Source organism: Arachis ipaensis, chromosome B05 (genome assembly GCF_000816755.2).
Source record: "Arachis ipaensis cultivar K30076 chromosome B05, Araip1.1, whole genome shotgun sequence".
Classification (NCBI taxonomy): Eukaryota; Viridiplantae; Streptophyta; class Magnoliopsida; order Fabales; family Fabaceae; genus Arachis; species Arachis ipaensis.
The window spans coordinates 139,854,493-139,881,326 of record NC_029789.2 but is presented as its reverse complement, the minus strand read 5'-3'; the positions used below and the strand labels follow the sequence as shown (position 1 = coordinate 139,881,326).

Below are 26,834 nucleotides of genomic sequence, written 5' to 3'. Positions count from 1 at the left end.
CTATTAAAATACTATATCAGTTTGACTAGTTAGTCAATTTTTTATTTTTAATTAATTTTCTGTCAAACGATTTATATTAAACCAAACTAATTTGATGGCAATTTTTAATTAATTGGGTGGAATTAATTTCAGACTGAGACTCATTCTTGCTTTAAGTATTTTTTTTCGTCTTCTTAACTAGCTTCTTGCTTGGATTTCTTTTTTTAAACACAACATTTATATAAGTGAATACATTTATAAGGTTCACTTGTTAGCTAGAGTATGTTAGTTAGATTAGATTATGATTAAAAATAGAAAAGATTTTATTTCAAAAATTTCATATTTAAATTCATTTTAAGATTTTTTGTTTTTGTATTATATGTAAATGTAGAAAGTTTTAAATACATCAAAAAGATTCTCATATATTCGATATAAAAAAAATTTAAATGTGAATTTTATTTTTTATTATTATTTAAAAATTATTCATAATTTTAAATTATGTAATTAACTTAATTAATAATATTTATTATTCCTTTTCTAATCGGAATAGTGTGTCCCTCTAAAATCATCTGCAATAATTTGTGTTGTGGACTTGTGGGATATCTACAGAATTGGGTGAGGTTTCAAGCTTTCTCAAGCCAAGTAGCCAATCTAATCCTCTTTTCCCTCCTTATACACATGCTTTAATTACAATTTATCTATTTAGATAACAAATTCAAAAAAAAAATATTGACTCATTTAGTTTGATAAATTTAAAAAAAAATAAATAAAATTTTTATTTTAAATATCCATATATATTTGATATATAATTAGTTCATCCATTTAAATCTATAATAGACCTAAACGAACTGAATTAATAGACCAATTTGTTTGACATTCTTATTTACACAACTAACTATATCCAAAATTCAAACTATGATTTAACCAACAATATTTCTGAGCCAAAATATTTAGATTTCGGTTTACAGTTACATATAACTACGTGTTTTTTTCGCCTTATTCATAAATAGCTTAAGGGAGGAAGGATCAGTGGAAAGCATAAGCCTATGCCTGTGAATTAAACCTAGTTGAGATCTCGCTAACTATAATCTTCTGAAAATAATTTATTCATGAAATCAACGTTTTTTATCTTTGTTGAAAATAATTACAAACCTCCTGCACTATTTTCTCTTTTGGAAAGATATAATGTTCAACTGTTCAAGTAATATGTAGCTATGTAAGTTAAAACATAGCGATATAAAATCTATACACTAGAGTTTCAGTCTGGTTGATTTTTATGACTTTCAACCAAGACTGAACATAAATCAGTTGCCATATTTTAAGAACCAAAACTCAAGAGAGGGAGAATAATCAGAGAAGAAATGAGATTTTCATTTCAAAGTTTTAAGCTGCTGCATTAAAGGAATGGAGAACTTGCTCTAAAATCATTCTTTTATATGGTTCAAGAGGACTCTCTGGTTTATCAGAATGAACAATGTTAAGAAGATAGAGTTTCTTTGAGGTCACAAATGCTGCAGAAAATATCCTCTTCTTTCCTCCACGAGTACTATCAATGGTGTATTCAAATTCATAAATTTGCAAATCTCCATTTCCTGATCTTTCTGAAGCTGCAATTAATTTAGCTTCCTTTGTACTTTCCTGAAGATGAGGAGAACAATACACACAAGTTAAAATGATATATAATCACGTAGACATTTGATTATCCCCTAGGATCAAAGACAATTTTGCCTTCTTACTTTAGTTGTTAAATGCAGAGCAAACTATATGTAATGGCCATTATTCCTTTGGTCATAAATACGGAAGCAATGTTTCACTAACATCTATGATCTACTTTTGATTTAATTAAATAAAGATCAACGAAGAATCTACTATGGATAAAAATAAATAATTACAGGAAGGAATACTTTAGAGGCTTAGAGCACAGGTGAGGTGCCAATAGTTTGTTATAGGAAGAGAAGGTTCTAGAGTCCTTTTTATTATATAATGTAATGAATGAAACAGAGAAGACAATTTTTAGCCAATTAGTTAGTTTAGCCTTTAGCGTCTTAGCGCTTAGTATTAGCGAAATGATGTTCACAACAGAGTCAAACTAATCCAAGGTAAATATTTCAGCTCATTATTCCTTTGCTTATGTTGTTATGGTGAAGTACAGGGAGATTCTTCTAATCAATATCATCAACACTTGACTCAAATTTTGCATTGGTCATAGAAAGTTCCAGCAATGGAAACAAGAACCTTACCTTACGCCTTTCTGCTTGTAAAAGCTTATCAGCAACAAACTCGGGGCTCCCGAAGTCTCCAAGATTTGCAAGACGAACTGGGTTCACAACAACCCCAATGTTGTTGCTCCCCATACTTGCATCTTGAAACAAAGCAGTTGCCCCAGCTTTATCAACCTATTCATTGTAAACCAGAGCAGCAAAGATTGTTACAATGTAAATGGAAAGTGTTGTAATTTGGTGGGAATAAATAACAACTTTTTATGAAATATGATGATCAGTTTCATCCAATACTATTCCATTTCCATTTCATCTAAGTTTAAATTTTATGCATTTTCAATGCAAAATTCTTCTAAATTAATATCAAATCAAACTATTGCTATATAGACAAAACAAAAAGTGGTTAACTTCTACACCTCAATCTCAACAAGAAACTAATATTTTAAATGTCTGTGTAAAAGAGTTATACACTAACAGGTAGATTTTAACTCAATATTTTACCCACCTCATTCCATTTCCATTTAACTCCTATTGAATCATTTTCCAACACATCATACCAAACATACGCAAGTCTTCACAGTAGAAAAAGCTTATCAAAGATTAAGGTTATTAAAAAAAAGGGTAAATAATTTTACCTTAGTCCAAGAAGAGGGTATAAGAAGAGTGAAACCTTCCTTCGAATCAGTGTATCTGTGAAGCTCCAAGTCCAACTCTTGAGCCATCAAGAATGCACCACTAGTGTTTGATAAATTGCTCGAAAGAAAAGTTGTGAGAAGAAGAGTAAGATTGAGCTTCCTCCTAGTAAAAGATGTTGATAAATGCAGGATATGGTTGTTGTGAGGTTCATTGTGAAGAATGCAGGTAGCAGAATTGAAAGAGGGGATTGAGAAGAAGGTTCTGGAAGAAGAGTGTTTTACTACAAATAAATTAAAAAAATTGCTATTACAATTCAGCCTCCTACAAATTGTTCCACCATAAAAATGTTAAAAAATACAATAAAATCCAATAATGGTATGTTACACAAAATTCTGGTCTATATCTAAAAAAAAATTAGCCAAAATAATTCTATAAAAAAAGTTTGATAAGTTTAAATTATTTTATTTTTTAATGCAAAAGATTATTTTCATTTACATTATTGCATTTTTTTGTTGCATTGCACAAGTTTAAATCTAATAATCTTTGACTACAACATCCTCTTGCAAGTAGAATTATATATAAGCTGCCATAGACTGCTTGCTTGGTGTTTTCTCATCCTTCGTCTTCAGAAGACGTGCAACTTTGCAAAAACCAGCATGGTATCTTGACAAAGACAAATCATCGGCGCATGTAACACATAAATCTGTATCTATCGTTAATGTCCCATGCTTCAAGAGTTTAGAAAGCATAACTGTTAATTCAACACAAGAATAAACCTTCAATAACTATTTCTAAAAGAATACATGATAAAACACAAAAAAATTTACTTTGAGTTATTTTATTGATTAATATCTGAATCAATTTTTAAAAAGTATTTAGTGAAAAAATTTTAATTTTCAATTAATTTTAATTACTCAATCAATCTTCAAACTTTAAATTATTTGTCTATATAAAAAAATTAGTTTAAGAATTTTTAACGATTATGTCTTTATTAAATAATGATAAGATTAATTTGTTTAATTTTTTTATCAAAATATGAGGTGAAAATTTATGCATCTAAAAAAATAAAGAGTTAGAGACTAATTTGGTTAAAATTTGTTGAGAATTAAAATGTTGACTAAAAATTGCATTACTCGTGTGTTACATGACATAAGGGATTAATTAAGAAAGAAAAAGAAAGTTAAGTTTCTTATCAAAGAAATCTGTTGGTAAAATTAAAACCTTCTGATTCTGTGGTTAAAGCTTACTTTGCATCAACTTGAGGCTATAATTTTCCACACGTTTAAGTATCAAGAGGATAGAGTAATAAGGCATAACAAAAGACTGAATTATATGCATAACAAACTCTACAACATTGTTTATATTCTTCCAGTTTTTGCTGATTTAAGTTTTCTTTCTGAAGTTATTCTTATAGAATAATTCAATTGATGCTACTGGCATATGCACATATGTTGTTAATCTAACAAACCTACTTGACAAGTTGCACCAATGGAAATAAAGCATGCAAATAAGGCATAGTTTCCAGAAGAAGAAAAACAACCATTGTCCAGCTAATTGATCAGCTTGAATGGATGAACTATTACTCCCACCACTGCTATCATAATTGAAGTATGAACCATTCCATAATTTCTCATATACACTTTTGGCTTTCTGGAACTTGAGCCAAAAATACTCCTCAGAGCCCTTGTCACCAACTTCATGTGCCAAGGCTGAAGCTGCCTCAAGTGCCGCAACCCAAAGTCCACCACTATATGCACTCACACCAGATACAGACCATGTGTCATAAGTTTGATCAGGGAAGCCTTCATTCTTAATCATTCCGTCGCCATCCTTGTCGAATTGGTCCATATAAGCAATTGCAATGTAAACAGCTCTTGCAAACTTCTTGTCTCCGGTGGCAACTACATCCCTATAACACTGGAGAACAAATTTTGGATTTGAGTCTTTCCACCTATCTGTGTTATGAAGATTATAGCCATTTATTTCAAACCATTCGGCCATCAACTAGAGTTTGCCTTTTTTCAGGATCATGCATCATTACTGCTGCAGCAAAGTCTCTTTGGACACTGAGTTCAAGTTTTGGAAAAAGCATGACCAGTGCAAAAGATGAGTAAAAATGAACATCAAAGGTATTCCCCTTCAAGATAAAGAAATTGACCAATGTTTTCTTCCCCTTCTTGAAGCAAATTTACTCCATATGCTGACTTTGATGCAGTTGGAGTGTGCATAGAGCTAAATCTTTCAAGAATGTTAATAGCAGTATCACTCTGGGGCGATAAATTTGGACTCTAAATCATATATGAACCCATCCAGTGAAAATTTTCTTTCCCCTAAGCTAGCTGAACTATGCACCGGACCTAAACCATCTGCGAAACAGAGAATAATGTCACAAATTGATGACCGAGACAGTCATAAACATGGCTTAATTAGCTAATATAGAATACCCAAGTTTTAGAGAAATACCTGTCCAAATTGTGAACCCAGAATTCAGATAGTAGAGCTCATTCAAAAGGGTTGTAGGGTACCTGCACAACTCTGAATGCACAAGAAGAAAGTTAATAAAGAACTGAGCATTACCACTCAGGAAGTCTCTTGTCTTTGCCAGTCTTCAATCTGAGCCTCCCATTGCCGGTGCCCTATGTCAGCAATTCATAGAAGCTTTAGTAAGTTATTCATGAATTCTATTAGGCTATTAGCAATTATAAGTATGGTGCATGCTTTGGGAAATCATCTAAATTTTGACATCAAAGAAAGAATAGAAAAGAAAAGAGAAAATTTTATCCATAGTCTGGCTCTCCAAAAATAATCTATGGACAATTCTCAATATTGAGTTTAGAAGCAATCCCAACCATACAAATACAAAATTTAATGTATCTCATCAAAGAGTATTACCGATAATAGCATCGTGCGCAATCTTTGCAGCTGCATCCCCATTAGTACCATAGAATTTAGTGTAACGGCTGTTAAGTTTGGTTAGTTAAGCATAGTCTTCAGACAGGAAATTTTATACAAGTTTTCTACAGCCAACCTGTTGTAATTTGTAAACCCTTCCTGCCGGAAACTTGACTTCAGGGCAGTCCCATGCTAGTGAAAATGTGACAGTACGTTGAGCATCTGAAGGAATAGTAAGAGTTGCTGCAATTGCAAATGTGACAGGAGACCGCTCATTCGTAGTCCTATCGTATCAACTAAATTAATTGATAAATTCCAAAATTATTTATCATTCAAAAGTACAGTAAGGGTTAAGGCTTTACTTGTGATGTAGAAGAACACCATGCACTCTGTCCTAGCATGACATAATATGTATCTTGAATGTTAGAATAAAAAGCAATCAAATGGGAGATTTTCACAAATTTCTTACATCTTTGAATTAAAATGATCGCCAGTAAACTCAGAAAGTCCTCCAACAGAATTCTAAATGCATACATCAATTGCTTGCATAAAAAACTAAAACACCAAGAGTGTAATAGCAATTAATAGTCACAAAAAAGTTTAACTTACAGTCCATGTGAAAAGCAAGGTGACATCTGCTGTTGTTTTTCCAAAATTATTTAACTGCATAAATAACACTTATTGCTTATTAAGAGCAACATATGTATCAAATTCTAACTAAAAAGAAATTGAAGTGACTCTTGCCTACCACAAAAGTGAAAACTGTATTTTACCTTCATATATTGTCCAAGCCCTTGGGTACAATGCATGATATGTGGATTTGTCCTGACACTGGGTTTTCTCTGAATGAAATTGAAGTAAATTTTTTTCAAGAAATTAATTTACAAGAATAAGATTAAGAAAATGATAAATTAGTAACTGGTAATTTACAAGGCAATCTATAAATGTTTACTTCAATATATCTGCCTTCCCTGCACATAGTACACTTGAATATTTTTCACCACTTGGACGTGAAACAAATACCTGATAGTAAGCAAAGAAAGAAATAAATTTGGTTATGCATGTCCTTTTTCTTGATAAACAAACTATTATCAACCTTAAAGTACACTGTAATTGATATTTAAGGTTCAAACAAGATTGTACTATGTTCTTGCAAGATGTCCAACCTTGGACTAAGTAATTCTTTATAATGTTATGGATTCATGATGTGTTCTGTTGTCAGCATCACATTATTCACTTATGCTTTCATGATAACATATCTCAAGGTATAGTTATTTTTATGGGGAATGGATTCTCTCATCTGATATTTATACAAAAGCTTATTGTTGGTGAATATTGACTGTTATGAAAATGGGGCCAAGACAAGCCATGTAACTTGTAACAAGAAAAGATCAATGGTATATATAGCAGATTAAATAAACATAAATGTAAACGATACTGTAAGATCGAGAAGATTTTACCCAGATATATATAGCAGCACTGTAATATTTGTGATAAGATAGATTCAAGCAAACTTACTGAAAATTGATTTGCTAAAACTGGTTTATCTTCACATTTTACAGGGAATAGTTGCCAACGTTGAAATTCACCCCTGTAACTTCTTCCAATGCTTCCTGAACTGTAGAACAAAGCAAAATTTAATGCACAAAATGATTCAAACCACTAATGGCATTAACATGACTTCATTTTGTTTTAAGGCAGAAATAATTAGAAACCGAACTCTACTATACCAATCCCATAATTTTTTATGCATGTAACTAGTAAACTGCTAATGTATAAAATTTTTCCTCCCAAGCAAATATAATTTGTTATTTGTATTGGTGACCTGATTAATGTAGAAAATTTGAAGCTTATTTTTTGGATTGAAGACCTACCCAATGCCACCTAAAGGAACACCATGACAAGATGTCACATGACGCTTAGCAAAAGGGTCCATCATTCCTTCCTGTAAGACATGCAGCAAGCAATTCAAGAAACATGATCAGAAAAACATTTTATTAGGACAAATCATCTTCCCGGACATGGCGCCATAGCCGAAAACCTATTGGAGCCTATAAATTCAGATATCATATAAGGATTGCTACATATATCAAAAACCATTATGTCCTTAACTTTTAAGTCTACTACAGCCATAAGCAAACATATTTAACCATAGAAAAGTACCAATGTATTTTAGCAGGTAATTCACATTGAAAAGCCTTGCTCTATAATAGGAATAAAGAATTCAGTAAAAACTAATACTGAGGTTTCTTTGTATGAGTTTGATGGTGAAAAAATACTCTTGACATGTTGAGCACGACTAACAATGGTTAAGTCCATGAATAAAATTATGGATGACATGATATATGTGGACAATTCACATGCATGAAAGGCTTATATACATCTATTATCTCTTTCAAAGATACGTTGAATTCTAGCGGAGTATTTCCTGCATAATTCAATTTGCGCTGCCAGGTAAGTCCTGCAGCCTGCAGGTTTCCCTGGCTCAACCTTACTCAGAATCAGATACTAGAAATGATGTTTCATACAAAATCTCTAATGAAAGCTTAAATCCTTAAATATGACAACATTTGTTCTTTGATCCAGTAGCAAAGGCAATCAATAAAAAATAATATTCTTCAATCAATAATTTTTTGGTCCAACTTGTTCCATCAATATACCAAAAGGAAAAAGTCTAAAGGGTCAGCAATTTTATTGAATTTTGACCAGCACGTAATCAGCAGAAAAAAGTGAGTCATTAGATGAAATTTTACACCAATCTCGCACCATTAAATCATTATTGATGGCTATTTAATGGCTACCAATCACAAAAGTTGCTGGTCCCTAACATTGCTCAGAGAGAAAATGCCAAAAATAATACCTATTTGCATCACATGGTGAATAAAAAATAATACCTATCTGCATCACATGGTGAATCACAATCGCTATGGCTTGGTTTAGTAAAATTTGTTGAAGAGTTATTTGTGCTTTTTAAAAATTCAAGTTTTTTATTTTGTATTTGGTAAATAAAAAAGAAGATATGTTTATGCTTGCAGCTTTTAAAAGATTGAGATATTTTTGAAAGTACTCAAGATAGAGCTTTTTAAAGTTGGCTTGTGTTTTTTAAAATTTAAAAATCTAATATAACTTCGTATGTTAACTAATTTTTAAATTTAATGTTTATATTTATGTCTATTATAGTATTTTTAAATTTTAAAAATTATTTTACTAAACGCAATTGATGTTGTTTGTATTTATTAAAAACTATTTTTGATTTGATTTACCAAACATAAATGCTACGACTTTTAAAAAGCCATATTAAGCCAAGAGAGCAGTCTTGAGCCTCTCAACCAGCTTCTGATCCAGCTTCTTGCCCACCACCAAGTTGACAAACTCAGATGAAATGAGCCTGTCAAGAACAATGTTGGCAAAGCCAGAAAGTAAAGCTCCAACAACAAGTGCTTCAGCCATGATATGATACAGATCACAAATTTTAGTATTTTAAGTTTAAAATTTATTATAATGATTTTTGAGATCTAATTCTTGACATTATATTAATTTTTAGATTTTTTTTTGTACTAAATCAGCGAATAAAGTACTGAATCGATTTTGACTTGCCAGATTAGACACAGAGATAAACGGTGTTCTTTTATTTTAGCATTTAAACAAGAAATGAGAAAATAAAAAAGAATTTATATAATGTGCAAAATATTTTATCTTCTATCATTCTCTAAAATAATATCATTTTTGTCTTGATTAAGGGTCGGAATTAAATAACATTATTTATCTATATATCTAACGTGATAAATCAAAACTAATTCAATACTTCATTTATTGAATACAAAAATTCAAAAATTAATATAGTACCTAAAATTGAATCTGAAAATTAATATAATAAATTTTAAATCTGAAAAATCAAATAATAAAAGCCTGAATTTTAAGAGTAGTGTTGGAAATTTAGTTAATTTCTTTCTGTTACCTCATCTAAATTAAACATGAAAGAATCCTCGAAATCATTGACACTTAAAAAATAAAATTTATCTGAATAAGTCAATAAGCGAGAAATAAAGAATACTTAAACTTACAAACAGTGCTGTTTAAAATGAGCTGAATTTGATGATTTCGATTCATTTAGTTATTTTAAATGAGTGTGTATGGGTGCTAATGAGTAATAACTCAAATGACATAGTCTCTCTATACTCAATTAAAAGGTTGCGGATTCGAATCTTCTATCTTTGGTAAAAAAAAAATGAGTGTGTATGGGTCTTTTATTGTAAAAATAAGACTATAAAAATAAGATGTTTAATGAACTCGCTTAGTCTATGAATTAAATAGATTGTCCTACAAAATAAATAAATTAGCCCATTTAACTTGTTTAACTTTTTTTAATCATTCTCTTTTAATTTATTTTTAATGCTTTTGATATTTTTTTAAGGATAAAATATATTTTTTGTCTTTAAAGTTTGACAAAAGTTTTAAAAATATCTCTAAATTTTATTTTATTTCAATTTTGTCTCAAAAATTTTCGATTTACATCAAATATACTCTCAAGGTAACATCCCAACTTTTTTGAATCAAGTCATTTTTTAATAACTAATTAATTAATTAAAATGGTAATGATTTAATATTTGAATTTAAAATTTAAACATATGAAAACACTAGTGGTAGTAAATTTCTAACTGACAATAAACAACCTTTTAAAATATAGTCATAATTAATTCTACATTTATTAGATTTAAATGATATTTTGTTATATGAAAAGATAAGAATACTAGCTCTATTCCTTAAGTTCAGTATAAAATCAAATTCAAATTAAATTAGGTAGATAAATCGGTTACAAGTTCATAGTAGAAAATCGTGCTCTTATCAGCCAGCCTGATATACTAACAGTATTTCGGGAATATCTCAAGCTGTGGTTATCCGATTGACTTCCTTTAAGATTTGTTTTAAAGCTAATTCAATTTTCTATAAATTTGTATCTAATAACTATTTCCAAATTCCAAACGTAGAAAATGTTATAGGGCTCACAAAGTAACGATTTAGATTGAAGATTTCACCTAAATGTCTCCTAACATAATCTGCACATACCTGAGAGCTATTTGATCCTCCCTTTCTCATTCTATTTTCTTTTTCTATACAAAATATTCTAGTATACACAAAGTTTAGCTATAGAACAAGTCTTTCTTCACTAACAAACCGTATCTATTTGCATCGGAATACCTATCGAAACTTCACTCGAGGTAGGGGTTTTATGCTAAATTTTATATGTCATATCTTAAATGTTTTTTTATATAGATGTTAGCATTACATGTCATGATATAATGTCTCTTTCCTTCATACGCATTATATATTATAATAACTATCTTATGTGCATTAAAGGACTGGGGGAATGATCATTTGATAAGGGAAGGTGACCCCCAAAGACAAGATAATCGAGATGATCCTTCGGTAAGGGAAGGTGATCGGCAAACCTTTGGGATAAGAATCTTCGGTAAAGGAAGAGGACTATCCCATCAATTTTATATAATAATATATCTTTGTTGACATGACTTCCTTCTTCTTGTGTATATTTAAATAACCTTGATTGTAAATTGAACTGGGGGAATGATCCTTCAGTAAGGGAAGGTGACCCCAAAGACAAGATATCGATATGATCATTCGGTAAGGGAAGGTGATCGCCAAAATATTTGGGATAAGAACCTTCGATAAGGAAAGGGGACTATCCCATCAATTTTATATAATAATATATCGGGATAAGTACTTTTTTCGTCCCCAAGGCCTGGGGTCGAAATCAAAATCGTCCCCGACCTTTTTTTCTTATTAAAATCATCCTCAACGTTCAAAAACGCTTTAAAATCATCCTTTCTCGAATTTTTGGACCAAAATACCCTCATCATCATCATTCTCCTCTTCACCTTCCTCACCCCACCACATCCATTGCCACCAACATTACTACCACAACGACCATCAACACCAACACCACCACCACCAACACAAACACCACCACCAACACCAACCAACACCAACACCAAGACCACTAAACAACAGCAACAACACCATACCACCACAACCACCATCACCACCACCACCATCAAGCCCCTCACTGTAACCCCCCACTAGGGGTGTGCATGGGTTGGGTGAAACCGGGTTTACCCCTCCCCACCCCCTTCCTCATGCCCCTCTCTTCATGATCATCATCATCATCAATAGATTTCATCAACAATAATAAATTTCATTAAAAATTCAGAAATTTAAATTTCAGCAACAACAAATTTCATCAACAACAACAAATATCATCAAAAATCCAGTCCACAGAAGAAGAAGAAGCGGTGGTGCGGTGCAGTGCGGCAGGACGGTAGGGTGGCAGGGCGGTGGTGCGGCGGTATGGAGAAGAAGAAGAAGAAGAAGAAGATGGTCGTGTGGTGGTGCGGTGCGGTAGGACAGCAGGGCGGCGGTGCGGCAGGATGGCAAAGCAGCAGGGCAGGGCGGCGGTCCCCTTCTCTCCCCCCTCTCTCTCCCTTTTTCTCGCGGCCTCCCCCCTTTCTTTCTCTCCCCAGTCCCCACCTCCTTTTCTTCTTTTTTTTTATTTATTTATTTTATATTTATTTTATTTTATAATTTTTTAATAATGAAGGGTAATTTGGTAAAAAAAATAAAATTGAAGTAAAAAATGACGATTTTATAACGTTTTGTAACGTTGAGGATTATTTTAATAAGAAAAAAAGGTCAGGGACGATTTTGATTTCGACCCCAGACCTTGGGGACGAAAAAAGTACTTATCCCTAATATATCTTTGTTGACATGACTTCCTTCTTGTGTATGTCTAAATAACCTTGATTGTAAATTGAACTGAGGGAATGATCCTTCGGTAAAGGAAGGTGACCCCCAAAGACAAGATATCGATATGATCCTTCGGTAAGGGAAGGTGATCGCCAAAATGTTTGCGATAAGAACCTTCAGTAAGGGAAGGGGACTCCCACTTTTTATACCGGTTTGAACTCAATACCTACCATAAAAGCTACGAGAAAAAGTAATGAAAAGTACAATGAAATGTGTGATCATGATTGTTCTTCTTTTATCCTTTTTAATTTATGATTATGTTTATTATTTCATTCAAAGATCCTTCTTTATCCAAAGTTCCTTTTTATATGATGTATGATATTGTTTAAGATCTTTATTTTATTAAGATCTATTCTGTTTGACTTACCTATGGCAATGTTACTATTTTTCTCTTATTTATTATTTATTTTGCCTTGCTTTATGGCCTATGAGAATATCATACCAAGGTTTATGAGTTTACATTTATATGTTTTAACGCTATAGGTATTTTGTATGCATCACACATGTCATAACATAAGTAAATGAGAAGCATCTAAAAGTCACACCAATCCGACTAACCAAGACTTTTGAAAATAATAATTGAACAACATTGCATCATCACTGTTTTTATTTTAAAACTCGGAGTGGCTGGGGATGGATACGATGACACCATATAGATAAACTACTGAGAAACTTTTGTTTCTCACCCCTCTCTCCCTACCATCTTCAGGAACGATGCAGTACAAAGCAATACACTGTTTAGTTGAGGTGAAAAGACAAGTGTACCAGTGGGAGCAAGCTATTGAGGGCGTAGATACAAAATATTAATTATGAGATAATATGAGTGCTATTAACATCTCTAAAAATCCTGTTCTGCACTCAAGAACTAAGCACATTAAAATTAAATATCATTTTATTAGAGAACATGTGCAAAAGGGTACTATTGATATTCAATTTGTGAAATCTAAAGAACAACTTGTGGATATTTTCACTAAACCTTTGTGTGAGGATAGATTCTATTCATTAAGGAATAGCTTGGATATGTTGGATTTAAATTCTATTGATAATTTGTGATTTTTGATGAATCTGTTGGTTTTGTCTCGTAGGAAACTAGGAGACAAAATTGAGGACGTGATGAATTGGCATTGATACAGGGAGAGACTAATTCGGATATTAATGATTATGGGCCCCACCTAATCCTCTTTGACCTCAGTCACAACCCTGGCCCGTTTTGAGTTCCTCAATTGTTAATCATATTTTTGTGGGAAGTTGTCATATCAAATCTTGTAGGAAGGATTAGTTGTCAAATCATAATCTTTTCTCTCACCTATTCCCTTGATTCTAGGAGCTAACCCTTTTTTTTAAGTTTAAACTTCCTTCTTTGTTGATAACTGCGCCACTTAATGGTCATTAACCACATTCTCTCTCCATTCAGCATTTAATGCTCTCATAACCTCCCACATCTCTCCAACCTCTTCGGCCACCCCATCATCCCTAGCCTCTCTTCATCTTCATAACATGAAAAAGAAGGTTGCACCCAAGAGAAGTAGCCAAACCCCTCTACCCAAAAATCCTTCATTCACTTCTACTCCTCAAACACACACTCATATTCACATACACTCAACATCTTCTTCATCCCCTTTTCCCTCCTCCAAGCAAACCGAGACCATGAAAAAAAAGGTCATTGCTCAGAAAACTTCATCCAGAAAGAAGATTGGGAAGGATAAAGAACCGATTGTGGAAGAAGAAGAAGAGGAGTCTCAGTTTTCTTTACCTCACTCACCTCCAAAGAAATCAACTCCTCATGCTTCTGGGCGCAGTTCACAGCGCACAAAGAGTTATGTGCTTCGTAATACCAGGGAACCACCGAATTTGGAATCACTTGATTTCAAAAATAAGTACAACAAAGGTCACTCACACTTTGATCCAGCCAGATTTAACTCATGCACTTCATATGAGTTTCATAATGAAGTCCTGAAGAAGCGTCACTTGTGTGCATCCCACATAGTGCACTTGAAATCTCTTAGTGCTAAAGGCATCAACTTTGTCTCTTTCTTTGAAAATTTGAAATGGACTCCTTTGTTCAATATTCAGAAACCTGTGTATCCAGCCTTGGTTCGCGACTTCTATGCGAACATGAGGTTCATTGATGGTGCAATCCATTCCTATGTCAAGTGGGTTCATATGTCCCTGAACAGAGAAACAATCAGTGCTGCTTTGGGATATGTTGATGAAGGAGCCGCTGCTTATATGACGAGAAAATGGGATTCACAAGTTGGAATCTCACTCCATATTGCTTTGAACCAAACTTGCGTAAATTTCTCTACTTTGGATGGCATGATTCTGACCCACAAAGCTCTTGGTCCTGAAAGAGCACTTCTGCACAGAATCATCAATCACAATCTAATGCCTCAGAGTGGTTCATACCATAGAGTAACTATCTGTGATACTTTGGTACTTTTTGCTATTATTACTTCTTCTCCTATCTCTTTTGCATATCTTATGGTGAGACACATGTGGGAATGTGTTAGAAGTGACAAAAAGGCTAATCTTCCTTATGGAATCTTTCTTACATGCATCTTTGAATATTTTAATGTTGATCTAACTAATGAGGATGTAGAAAATAAAGTTTCCACAATCAAGGGAGGAAGAGTCTCAGGTTCTATGAAAAGCACCAAAGGAAAACATTCCATGCCATCTGAACTGTCTGAAAGTGATCTTGAGAGCCGCCCACATGAGCCAACAAAGATTGAGGATTCAATCAAGGATGTACTCACTGAGTTCTCAAATATGTCCAATCTAATGGTGCAATCCTATAAAACAGCTCGCAAGCAAGCATATGAAAATGAGAAAGCTTGGATTAAGTGCCAAGAAAGAGTTAACCTGCTGCTGCAGAGTTTTAAAAAGGGTGTAGAGGGAGATGATGAATACGGCTCTGAATTTAACCTATCTGATGATTGATCTAAGTTGTCATTATTTTTAACTTTGTTCTGATATTTTGGTATTTACTCTTGGATACTCTGGACCATTGTTATTTTGTTAAACTCTTGGATATTCTAGTTCTAGTTCTGTTTGTTTGCATACCATTGTCATGTGTTTTTTTGTAGGTTCCCCATTAATGACAAAAGGGGAGGAAAAAGTTGGAAAAATTGAATTAAAACAGGGGCTGAAATCGTTTTGATTCATGATCACCCATGTGCATAAGTTCTATGCTCCGATGGTCATGCCTTATGACTTATGATCTGTTGTGTTGAAATATCTGTTGTATTATCTTTATTGGAACTTAGTTATGTTTTGATAATTTCCTTGTGCTCTGATATGTTGAATGAAGTTGGATAATTTTTTATGCTCTGATACGATTGCTAGAAAATGTTGTCCTATTTGATCAAATGATTTGGCAGTAAATTTTTTTTTGGAAATTATCTAATGTTTTTTCTTTGGTTGCTATGTACTCTGTACTCAATCATTGTGTTTGATATTGAGCAGAAAATCATTTATATGATAACAAATCAGTTTTGCTTATCACTTCACTTCTGCTCATAAATCAAGCTGTTCAACATTTCAAAATTCCATATGTTAAATACATGGTGGCTATTAGCTTGATTTTAAATATTACAGGTATTGCTTCCCTTGGTAAAATGGCATATATTTAAGGGGAGCTATGTAACAGTTGAAAAGGGGGAGGATTCCAAATCTTCAAAGGGAGTACTCTAAACTCTAAAGCTTTTCATTTCAATTTTTAATAATGTTTGTCATCAAGGGAGAGATTGATGAGTTTGGAAAACTCCAAATTAATTTGATGATGATCAAATATTATTAAAATGATTAATTACAAAATTATTAATTTGATCTTCAATTCACAATTGCTAATTGATAATTTTGTTGTGCAGATTTTGTTTTGGACCGAAAAGAAAAAATATGGCAAGCCCAATAGTTTGAAGAAACTCAGCCTTTGGTACAAAAATGGTTTAATATTTGTGGCTGAATTAGTGATGTATTAGTTGGGCCAAATTTAATTGTGTAAGCCCAAATCAATTGTTGGTTTGTGACCAACTAGCCTGGTTTGAAAATTTGAGAAGAGAGAAAGCAAATCCTGCATGCTCTCAATGGATCTCACTCTCACTTTGGTTGGAATTCAAATTTTATAAATTAGCTTTAAATGCCTTAGTAAATGGAAAGAGAAAATCTGATTTGATGGTATTTAATGAGTTATGCACGTTACGAGACAAAAAGCAAAAAGTCTCCAGAAGTTATTTCAAAGGCCAGCAAGTGTTAATAAGCAAAAAGGGGGCTAAGATTCAACCCCCTTTCTGTTAGCCACTGATAACCATCACCTTCTTTCTGCAACTACAAGCAACATTGAATCAGATCAAGTCTTCATAGGTAATGGTACAGGTATTGCAATCAAGAACTCTGGTTCTTCTATCTTATATAATAAATATGCAAATGTTACATTTCAATTAAAGAATTTGCTTCATGTTCCTCAAATTACACAAAATCTGCTAAGTGTGTTCAGATTTGCTGCAGAAAATAAAATTTTCTTTGAATTTTGGTTTGAATATTGTGTTATTCATGATCAGGATACTAGGGATTATCTTCTACATGGCATAGCTAGGAATGGAGTTTATTGCTTTGACAATCTCAAAGTTCTTAAGTCTCTGTGAGAAATCTGCTTTATGTTATCTTCGTGGTTCTCATTATAATACTACTTCTGATTTAGATGCCTTTTCTTTTGATTCTTGTAACTCTCATGTAATTAGCAATTTAGATAGTAATCTACCTAACTTTAGTGCCTTCGCACAAAAGACTTGAGCATTGTGCCATGAAAATAGTACATCAAGTAATGAATAAATGCTTAATTCCTGTTTTATCTTTTAATTCTTCTTTGCAAAATTTGTGTGAAATTGGCCCTTTGGTCAAAATGCATAAATAACATTTTAATCAAACTGAAACTGTATATAATCAACCATTGCAATGTGTGTATGCTGATCTTTGGGGACCAGCCCCATTAATTCAAGAAATGATTTCAGGTATTATGCTTACTTTGTGGATAATTTTTCAAAATTCACGGTGATCTTTCTATTACAGAATAAGGCTCAAACTTTATTATCTTTTCAAAACTAAAAGAAATTAATAGAAATTAGACTGGCCATCATATTAAAACCTTACAAACAGACAAGGGTGGTGAGTTTTTTTCTAAAGCCTTTTCTGATTTTCTTATTAATGAAGGCATTCAACACAAATGTCATGTCCTTACACACGTCACCAACAAGGAAGTGTGAAAAGAAAACATATGCATATTACAGAAATGAGATTATCTTTGTTAGCAACAACATCTCTCCCAATACAGTTTTGAAAAGATGCCTTCATTACATCTATTTACATAATTAATAGATTATCAACTAGTGTTCTTGACAATAAAATCCCCTATGAAGTTCTATTTCATCAGCTACCAGATTTTAAATTTTTTAAAATTTTTGGATGTGCATGCTTCCCTTACTTAAGACCATATAAGAGTGCTAAATTTGATTATAAATATGACATTTGTCTATTTCTTGGATATGATTTCAATCACAAAGGATACAAGTGTATGACTAATAGTGGAAAAGTTTACCTTGCTAGTAGGAAAGTTTACCTAGCTAGACATATTCAATTTATTGAAAATTTATTTCCTTATCACATTATGTTTAGTACTGTCTCATCAAAGTCCTCTTTAGAGGCATCAGATCACAGGTCAGACTCTACGAAGTTTGAGATATATATATATATAACACCAATTCATTCTACACAGACTCTACCTATTTTACCTAACTCTCCTACCATATCAGAAACATTTGCCACACAACCAGCCTTTACTAGCCATCTTCCAAATAATACAGACACTACACTGTAACAAATCAGGATAGACCAAATTGGGATTTAACTCATTTTAAATTTACTTATAGAAGGAGGGAAAAACATGTAACTGATTGAAACTTCAAATTATTGTTATTCCACATGTTTAGGGAAGTAGTTGGGATATGGATAATATAAATAAGAAAGCTGAAAAGCTTTTAGGCAGGGAATAAGTGGAGTGACTATTTAGTGGTGAGTTTGGTGTCTCGAATGCCAAGTGAATCTTCTTTCATTACTCATTCTTCTTCCTTCTTTTCTGAATAATATTTCTTGAGAGTATCACATTGATACCTCAATCTTTCTCTATCCTATCTTCTATCTCTCACCTCTTATTACTCTAATTGTTAATTATTTGCTACTGTACCTCTTGATATTTTGGAATTAGTGAGGAAACCCTTAACAATTGGTATCCGAGCTCGATCTGGGATTAGTACATGTAGATGGTCTTTACTCGCACCATCGCTGCCATGGAAGAACGCGTGGATGGTTTGGAAAAATAGGTCGCTGAACAAACCCAATTATTGAAAACAATGATGAAACAAATAGAAGAACTGGTGCTACGTTCACAGCAACCAACACCCGAAGCCGAAGGTGGACACTCACGCAACGATGATCCTGGAGGCGGATGTCGACGACAGCCCATTCCGAATAGGGGCGATGGCAATCGCTCTGTGGACATCCCTTCCTTTGATGGTTCGGACCCGAGTGGATGGCTAGTGCGAATGGATCACTATTTTCGCATCTCAAAAATCCCGGTGGGGGACAAGCTTGAATACGCCATGCTAGCACTTCATGGAGAAGCTTTGACGTGGTTCGAATAGTGGGAATTCCAGTCCACTTTCCACACATGGATCCGCTTCAAACAAGACTTGCTTAAGCACTTTGAACCTGGCGTGACGGCAAACCCACTAGATCCATTACTGCGGGTGAAGCAAACAGGTTCAATGATGGCATACCGTCGCGATTTCGAACTAGCACCGCGCTCTCACCGACAATTGGGAGGTGACACTTTATTATGCATGTTTCATGAAGGTCTCAAATCGACCATCAAATCGGAGTTAAAAGTGGAGGATTTTGAGAACCTCCAGGAGTTAATGGATCGAGAAGTGGTTATTGAAGCCAGGAATTTAGCATGGGAAGAAGAAGGAATGCACCTAGGGGGTAGAAAGCAAGATACAGCATCACGTTCAGGATGGGAGTTTCTAAAAACTCTAATTGGGTCAAGCCCAATACTCACTCTCCTCCGGTAGACCAGGGTAAGCCCACCATTGTTACTACTTCCAAATCAGAATCCAAGAATGACACTGGTCCCTCTATTGCTTCTAATTCTAGTGGATCCAAGCCTACTTCCCGTTGGATTTCCCATGAAGAATGAAGTGAACGACAACGACGAGGATTATGTTTTCGATGTGGTGACAAGTGAAATCTTAGTCACACATGCAAATTCCACCACCAACAGCTGATCCTTTTGGGTGAGGATGATGACGAACCATAAGACCTTGAGGAAGCTCCTACCATGGCAGAACCTGATGTAGCTCTTCACAGACTGTCTCTGCACCTCTCGTCCCTTAGCTACTGGGTTCTCACATCCCATCAAACTCTGAAAGTTCGTGGGGTCATCAATGGTAGGGAGGTGGTTATTTTGGTAGACCCAGGTGCTAAGGCTAATTTCATTTCTTCTACTCTAGTCTCCACTTTGGGTTTGCCACTAATGCGCCTACCTTTGTTCCACATTGAGGTGGGTAATGGCACGATTGAGCAGGGGTTAGGTGGATGCGAGAATGTCAAAATTCTGGTGCAAGGAATTTCCATCATTGCAAACTTTTTGGTTATGGACGTAAAACGACCCGAAGTCGTTTTGGGTGCTGGGTGGGTCGTCAGTCTTGGAAAATTTGAAGGTGACTACAACACTTTATCGCTTAGCTGGGTACAAGTTGGTTCGAAGGTTATATTATAGGGTGATCCAACCTTGGGAAGGACTCATGCCAGTAGTAAGGTGACTCTACAAGCACTACGAAATGCTGAAGAGGGATTTTTGGTTACTCTGTTATTCTGCCCTGATGCCGATGAAGATTCTGTCACCATCTCTTCCGAGACCACTGAACTCTTGAGCCAATTCGATGATCTGTTCTAGTCCCTATCTGGTCCTCCTCCTCAGAGATCACATGACCATGCCATAGTATTAAAAGAGAATTCAGATATTCTCAACATACGCCCTTATCGGTATCCTCACTATCAGAAGGAGGAAATGGAGAAGATAATTGAGGAAATGCTTCAAATAGGAATTATCAGACCTAGTACTAGTCCACTCTCTAGTTCAGTAATTCTTGTGAAGAAAAAAGATGGCGGATGGCGATTTTATATTGATTATCGGGCGCTCAACAAAATCACCGTTCCGGACAAATTTTCGATTCCTATAATCGAAGAGTTGTTGGACGAATTGGAGGGGACTGCAGTTTTCTCCAAACTCGATTTGAAATCTGGATACCATCAGATCCGGATAAAAGAGGATGATATCCATAAGACCGCTTTCTGCACGCACGAGGGTCATTACGAATTCCTAGTAATGCCATTTGGGCTTTCCAACGCACCATCTACTTTTCAGGCGCTAATGAACAACATCCTTAAACCCTTTCTGTGCAAGTTTACATTGGTTTTTTTATGACATTCTAATTTACAGCAAGGATGTGGACAGCCATCGCGGACATCTGCTGCAAGTGTTGGAATTGTTACGATAAAATCAATTGTTGGTCAATAAAAAGAAATGTTGCTTTGAAAGATCTTGCATTGAGTATTTGGGTCATATCATATCATCAAAAGGTGTGGCAGCCGACCCCAAAAAACTACAGGTTATGTTAGATTGGCCGCGACCTAAGGACCTTAAAGGTTTACGTGGTTTTCTTGGCCTCACGGGATATTATTGAAGATTCGTCAAAGGATATGGTGGCATTGCATGGCCACTGACCCAGCTACTAAAAAAAGATTGTTTCTACTGCACTAATGAGGCGGAAGGAGTATTTCAACAGCTTAAACAAGCAATGGTCTCAGTACCTGTGTTGGCAGTCCCAAGCTTCTCCAAACCTTTCCAGATTGAGATAGATGCATCGAAAAAGGGAGTTGGTGCAGTTCTGATGCAAGAAGGGCGCCCCATGAGCCAATTTTCTACAACATCTCAAAACAAATCCGTGTATGAAAGAGAATTAATGGCTATTGTGTTGGCCATCCAAAAACGGAGGCACTATCTTCTTGGACAGCATTTCACAGTATTCACAGACCAAAATCTTTAAAATACCTCCTTGACCAGAAATTTGCAAATGAAGGGCAGCAAAAATGGTTATCCAAGCTATTGGGGTATAATTTTGCCATTTGATACAAGGCAGGGACTGAAAATCGAGTTGCAGATGCTCTTTCAAGAAAGTTTCACTTCTCATCTCTTTCTTTTCCCATAGCTGCTGAATGGGGGGAACTAGAGACCGAGGTTTTGGAAGATGATAAGTTAAAGACCATTATGCAGAAGCTGTTACAAGGATATGAGACAGTGTCTGGATTTGAATTAATCAATGGCAAGTTAATGTATAAAGGGCGGTTGGTGATTGCCAAGACCTCCAAGTGGATCCTTAAGCTTTTGATGGAGTTTCACAGCTCCAAATTGGCGGGCCATTCTGGGTTTTTTAGAACCTACAAGAGAATTTCCTCCATTCTCTATTGGGAAGGTATGAAGTTAGATGTGATGGAGTTCGTAAAAAATTGTGAAGTATGTCAGAAAAATAAACATTCCACCCTTCAATCGGTAGGCCTACTTCAACCTCTTCCCATACCCACAAACGTATGGGCTGACATTTCTATGGACTTCATCGGAGGGTTACCACGGTCTAAAGGGATGGACACAATTTCGGTAGTGGTTGATCAACTTTTCAAATATGCTCATTTCTACCCGCTTGCACATCCCTTCTCAGCGAAAGACATTGCTCTCTTGTTCATTAAGGAGGTTGTTCGCCTCCATGGGTTTCCATCCTCCATTGTCTCTGACCGCGACAAAATATTCATGAGTGCCTTTTGGTCCGAAGTATTCAAACAGGCTGGAACCTCCTTGAAGATGTCCTCTGCATATCATCCATAGACCGACGGCCAAACGGAGGCTGTTAACAAGTGCTTAGAGATCTATCTCCACTACCTCACAGGCTCTAAGCCAAAACAGTGGTCCACTTGGCTGCCTTGGGCTGAGTTCTGGTATAATACTACTTATCACGGGTCCATTCGCATGACCCCTTTTCGAGCTTTATACGGGAGGGAGCCACCTCCATTGTTAAGAGGGGGGCTGGAATCTGCAGTAGAGGAAGTTAGACTACTAATGGAAGACCGCAATCAGATGCTCAATGAGTTACAATTTCAGTTGAATAGAGCCCAGAATTGCATGAAGCAAGCTACTGATAAAAAGAGGAGAGATGTAACTTTTGAAGTAGGAGACTTCGTGTTTTTAAAGATCCACCTATACAGGATGCGGTCTCTTGCCACCAAACCAAATCAGAAGCTCGGCGCCAGATTTTATGGTCCATATGAAGTATTAGAGAAAATTGGTGCGGCGGCTTATAAACTTCGGTTACCACCCTCTGCAAAGATACACCCTATTTTTCATGTTTCACTACTTAAGAAAAGTTTGGGATCTTCAGTGGAACCCCAAAACTTACCCGAGGCTCTCACTGAGGAAGGAGAACTACTAGTGGAACCTGAACAAATTCTGGACAGCCGTATGAGCAACCAAGGAAACCTGGAAGTGTTAATCAAATGGCAGAATCTTCCCAAATTTAAAAGTACATGGGAGCGGGCCGACAAACTACAGTTGGCCTATCCATCTTTCCACCTTGAGGACAAGGTGGCTCTTCATGGGGAGGGGAGGGCATTGTAACAAACTAAGAGAGACCAAATCGGGATTTAACTCCTTTTAAATTTACTTATAGAAGAAGGAAAAAATATGTAACTGATTGAAACTTCAAATTATTGTTATTCCACATGTTTAGGGAAGTAGTTAAGATATGGATAATATAAATAAGAAAGTTGAAAAGCTTTTAGGCGGGGAATAAGTGGAGTGACTATTTAGTGGAGAGTTTGGCTTCTCGAATGCCAAGTGAATCTTCTTTCATTACTCATTCTTATTCCTTCTTTTTTGAATAATATTTCTTGAGAGTATTACATTGATACCTCAACCTTTATCTATCATATCTTCTATCTCTCACCTCTTATTACTCTAATTGTTAATTATCTGCTACTGTACCTCTTGATATTCTGGAATTAGTGAGGAAACCTTAACATACACCTTCACACAAACCCAATACACCTGTTTCTATAAGTGGTTCAGGGATATGCTTACCTCCCATCACACCTTTAAATACACATTCTATGATAATAAGTGCCAAAGCAAGAATACACAAACCAAAAGCCTTTTTAACTCAATCTGCTAATCTTATACATAGTATACCAACTACAGTTAATCAAGCCCTCAACTGTCCACATTGGAAAAGAGCTATGAATGCTGAGATTCATGCCTTGAATAGGTGCAATACCTAGACTCTCACTGAACCTCCATCAAATGCAGCCGTTATAGGTAGTAAGTAGGTATTCGCTATTAAGAAAAATCAGAAAGGTGAGATTCTCAGGTACAAAGCCAGGCTTGTTGGGAAAGGATTTCACAAAAAAGAAAGGGTGGACTATGAACAAATTTATTCTCCAGTAATCATACCAACAACAGTAAGAGTTATTCTCACCATTGCAGTGTCATTAGGCTGGCTACTGAGACAATTTGACTTCGACAATGCCTTCTTAAATGATAAGTTCGAAGAAAATATCTTTATGGCACAACCTCAAGGATACGTGAGTAATAATCATAGATTAGTTTGTAAGCTAAATAAGACCATATATGACTTGAAACAAGCACTTCATGCTTGGTTCAAGACACTCGCAACAACTCTTCAAAACTTTGGCTTTAAGAGTACTAAATCTAATATTTCACTATTATTAAACATAATTCCTCCTATGTTATTTACCTCTTGGTGTATGTAGATAATATAATAGTGACAGAAAATAGTTCGAAAGAAATTGAATCTTTGATTGTTGAATTGAATAAGCAATTCTCTCTAAAAGATCTTGGTAGCTTCAATTTTTTTCTGGGACTTGAAGCCATATATCTCCCACAAGGACACATCATTGTGTCACAAACAAAATATGCCAAAGAGCTACTGTGCAAGTCTGGAATAAATAATGCTAAACCATTACCTACACCAATGTCTACGGATTCGAAGTTATACTCAAATGATTCTGAGCTCTTCGATAACCCAACCAAATACAGATCTATAGTAAAAGCCTTGCAATACTTAATAATGAGTAGATCAGATATTACATTTGCTGTCAACCGTGTCTCTCAATTTGTGCATAATCCAACTCTTTTGCACTAGAAAGGTGTCAAAAGAATACTTCGATATGTGAAAAGTACATTGGATAATGGAATTTTGTTCAATAAATATTCTAATTTCAGAATTCTTTCGTTTACATATTCTAATTGGGGTGGAGATCTTGATGATCGAAAATTAATCACAGAGATTTGCATTTATTTGGACAATAAACTCATATTTTGGAAGAGTAATAATAAGCAAACTAATTAAAGTTAGTAGGAGCAACACGAAAGCAGAATATCAATCTATGTGTACTACCCAAACTGAGATCATGTCAATTCAACAATTTTTAGGGGAGTTGAATGTTCTTCAGCCATCTCCACCAACCATATACTATAATAATCAGAGTGCATGCCTATTAGTGGCAAATCCTATAATAGCAGATATAAACACCTAGAACTAAATTTTCATTTCTTGAGAGATCTAGTCAATCAAAAAGCTCTTTATGTGACGCACATATCTTCACCAGACTAAGTTGTAGACTGTTTGATCAAACCTTTGCCTCAACATTTGTTTAAAAAGTTCAAACACAAATCAAGGGTATTTCAAAATCCATATGTCTTTTTGGTATCTTTTATCCCTCACGAATAATTCATCCAGATAACCCCTACTAAACATTGGTGCCATTTACAGGAAACTACCACTCAATCAAAACCCTTCGAAAGAAACCTACATGCGAGCAACCCCAAAGGCAAAAAAGTCACATATTCAATCCGAAAACTCTAAGAGAATGGAGGAGATAGCCATGAAGCAAGCACGAACCTGGCTGACGAAGAAAAAAGAGAAAAAGAATGAAAAGTAACACGCCAGACATAATCAACTTCACTTTAACTAACATCTCGAATCAAGCTTAACAAATAAATCTCTACTTGGCTTATATGTTCAATTTTTCAAAACATTGTACTAGCCTTTCTTTTTTCTTTTAATATTTAATTCTTCTTCTTGTCGCACCTGATGATCTTCAAATTTCTATAATTGTCATTTATAAAAAGCTACGTTTTTAAAATATTTGATCAGTTTATGCAAGCATATATATCTACAATTTCCTCCATTTTAATAATGACAAATATTTTAATGATACAAAAAATTGCTAAAAGAAAAATTTAAAAGTAACTCTTCTATAACTATCATTTATCAAAACAAGTACTTGAATTTATATATGCATATATATTTACATTTTTCATTTAGATTCATGCATACATATATTCAGTGGCGGAACCGGAAACAAAATTTTAGGGGGCCAAATAGAAAATAATTGTCAAAATATTTTTTTATATGGACCTCATTTAAGATAAACTCGTCTAATCTCATCTCTCTGGTTTAGGTGATACTGCCAAATTTAAAGCCCTTTTTCAAGATTTCGTTCCAAAAAGTTAAAGTTAAAGTCATGAGATATAACTTTTTGAACTTTTGAAGGTTATATCTCACTTTCTTCGTGATTCATTAAAGTAGAAGAACTATCTACATGTGTTGATATTGTAAAAGTTATATGTTCTCCTTCTTAAATATTAGTCTTCCTCTTAAAAAATGTATCAATTTTTTAATTTTTTATTATTATTTTATATAAAAATTTGAATATATATCCTGTAAAATATATAAAGAAGAAGTTAGAAGGACAAATATTAAAATTTATAATATTTATTGAATTTTTTTATCAATTTATACAAATACAATAATATTAATACTTATTGAATATTCTATTATTTTTTATCATATAAAAAATTAAATTAAATAAATAGTAAAATATAAAATAATATTAAATTAAATAAATAAAAGATATCTAATTTTTTATATTTGAACCTAAAGATAGAGAGAGTATTGTTTATTGAATTTATTAGATACTTTAAGTCATAGTAAAGTATTTAAGTCAATTGAACTATTTTTTATCTTCTGAAAAAGTACTACTAAATTTTTTATAAAAAGTTTGGGGGCCATGGCCCCCCCTTGTCTGAACTAAGCTCCGCCACTG

General features: G+C 34.3%; 1 protein-coding gene and 1 pseudogene across 1 annotated transcript; both read right to left on the bottom strand.

The window, feature by feature from the left end:
* On the bottom strand, positions 1,322–3,583 carry LOC107641317 (psbP domain-containing protein 2, chloroplastic-like). The gene is made up of 4 exons (XM_016344812.2): positions 3,487–3,583; positions 2,834–3,114; positions 2,220–2,375; positions 1,322–1,617 (listed from the first exon to the last, which is right to left on the bottom strand). Exons 1-4 carry the CDS (start codon positions 3,581–3,583, stop codon positions 1,363–1,365), a joined length of 789 nt encoding a protein of 262 aa, XP_016200298.1. The 3' UTR covers positions 1,322–1,362.
* LOC107641316 lies at positions 4,180–8,224 on the bottom strand (annotated as a pseudogene).

What these genes read in the sequence shown, in the direction of transcription:
- LOC107641317 (XM_016344812.2), bottom strand. Translation starts at nt 3,583, where the DNA reads ATGCTTTCTAAACTCTTGAAGCATGGGACATTAACGATAGATACAGAT. An exon ending in TTTGTCAAGATACCATGCTG is followed by an intron (nt 3,115 to 3,486) that starts GTTTTTGCAAAG and finishes ATTTATTTGTAG; the next exon opens with TAAAACACTCTTCTTCCAGA. An exon ending in TACAAGCAGAAAGGCGTAAG is followed by an intron (nt 1,618 to 2,219) that starts GTAAGGTTCTTG and finishes CCTCATCTTCAG; the next exon opens with GAAAGTACAAAGGAAGCTAA.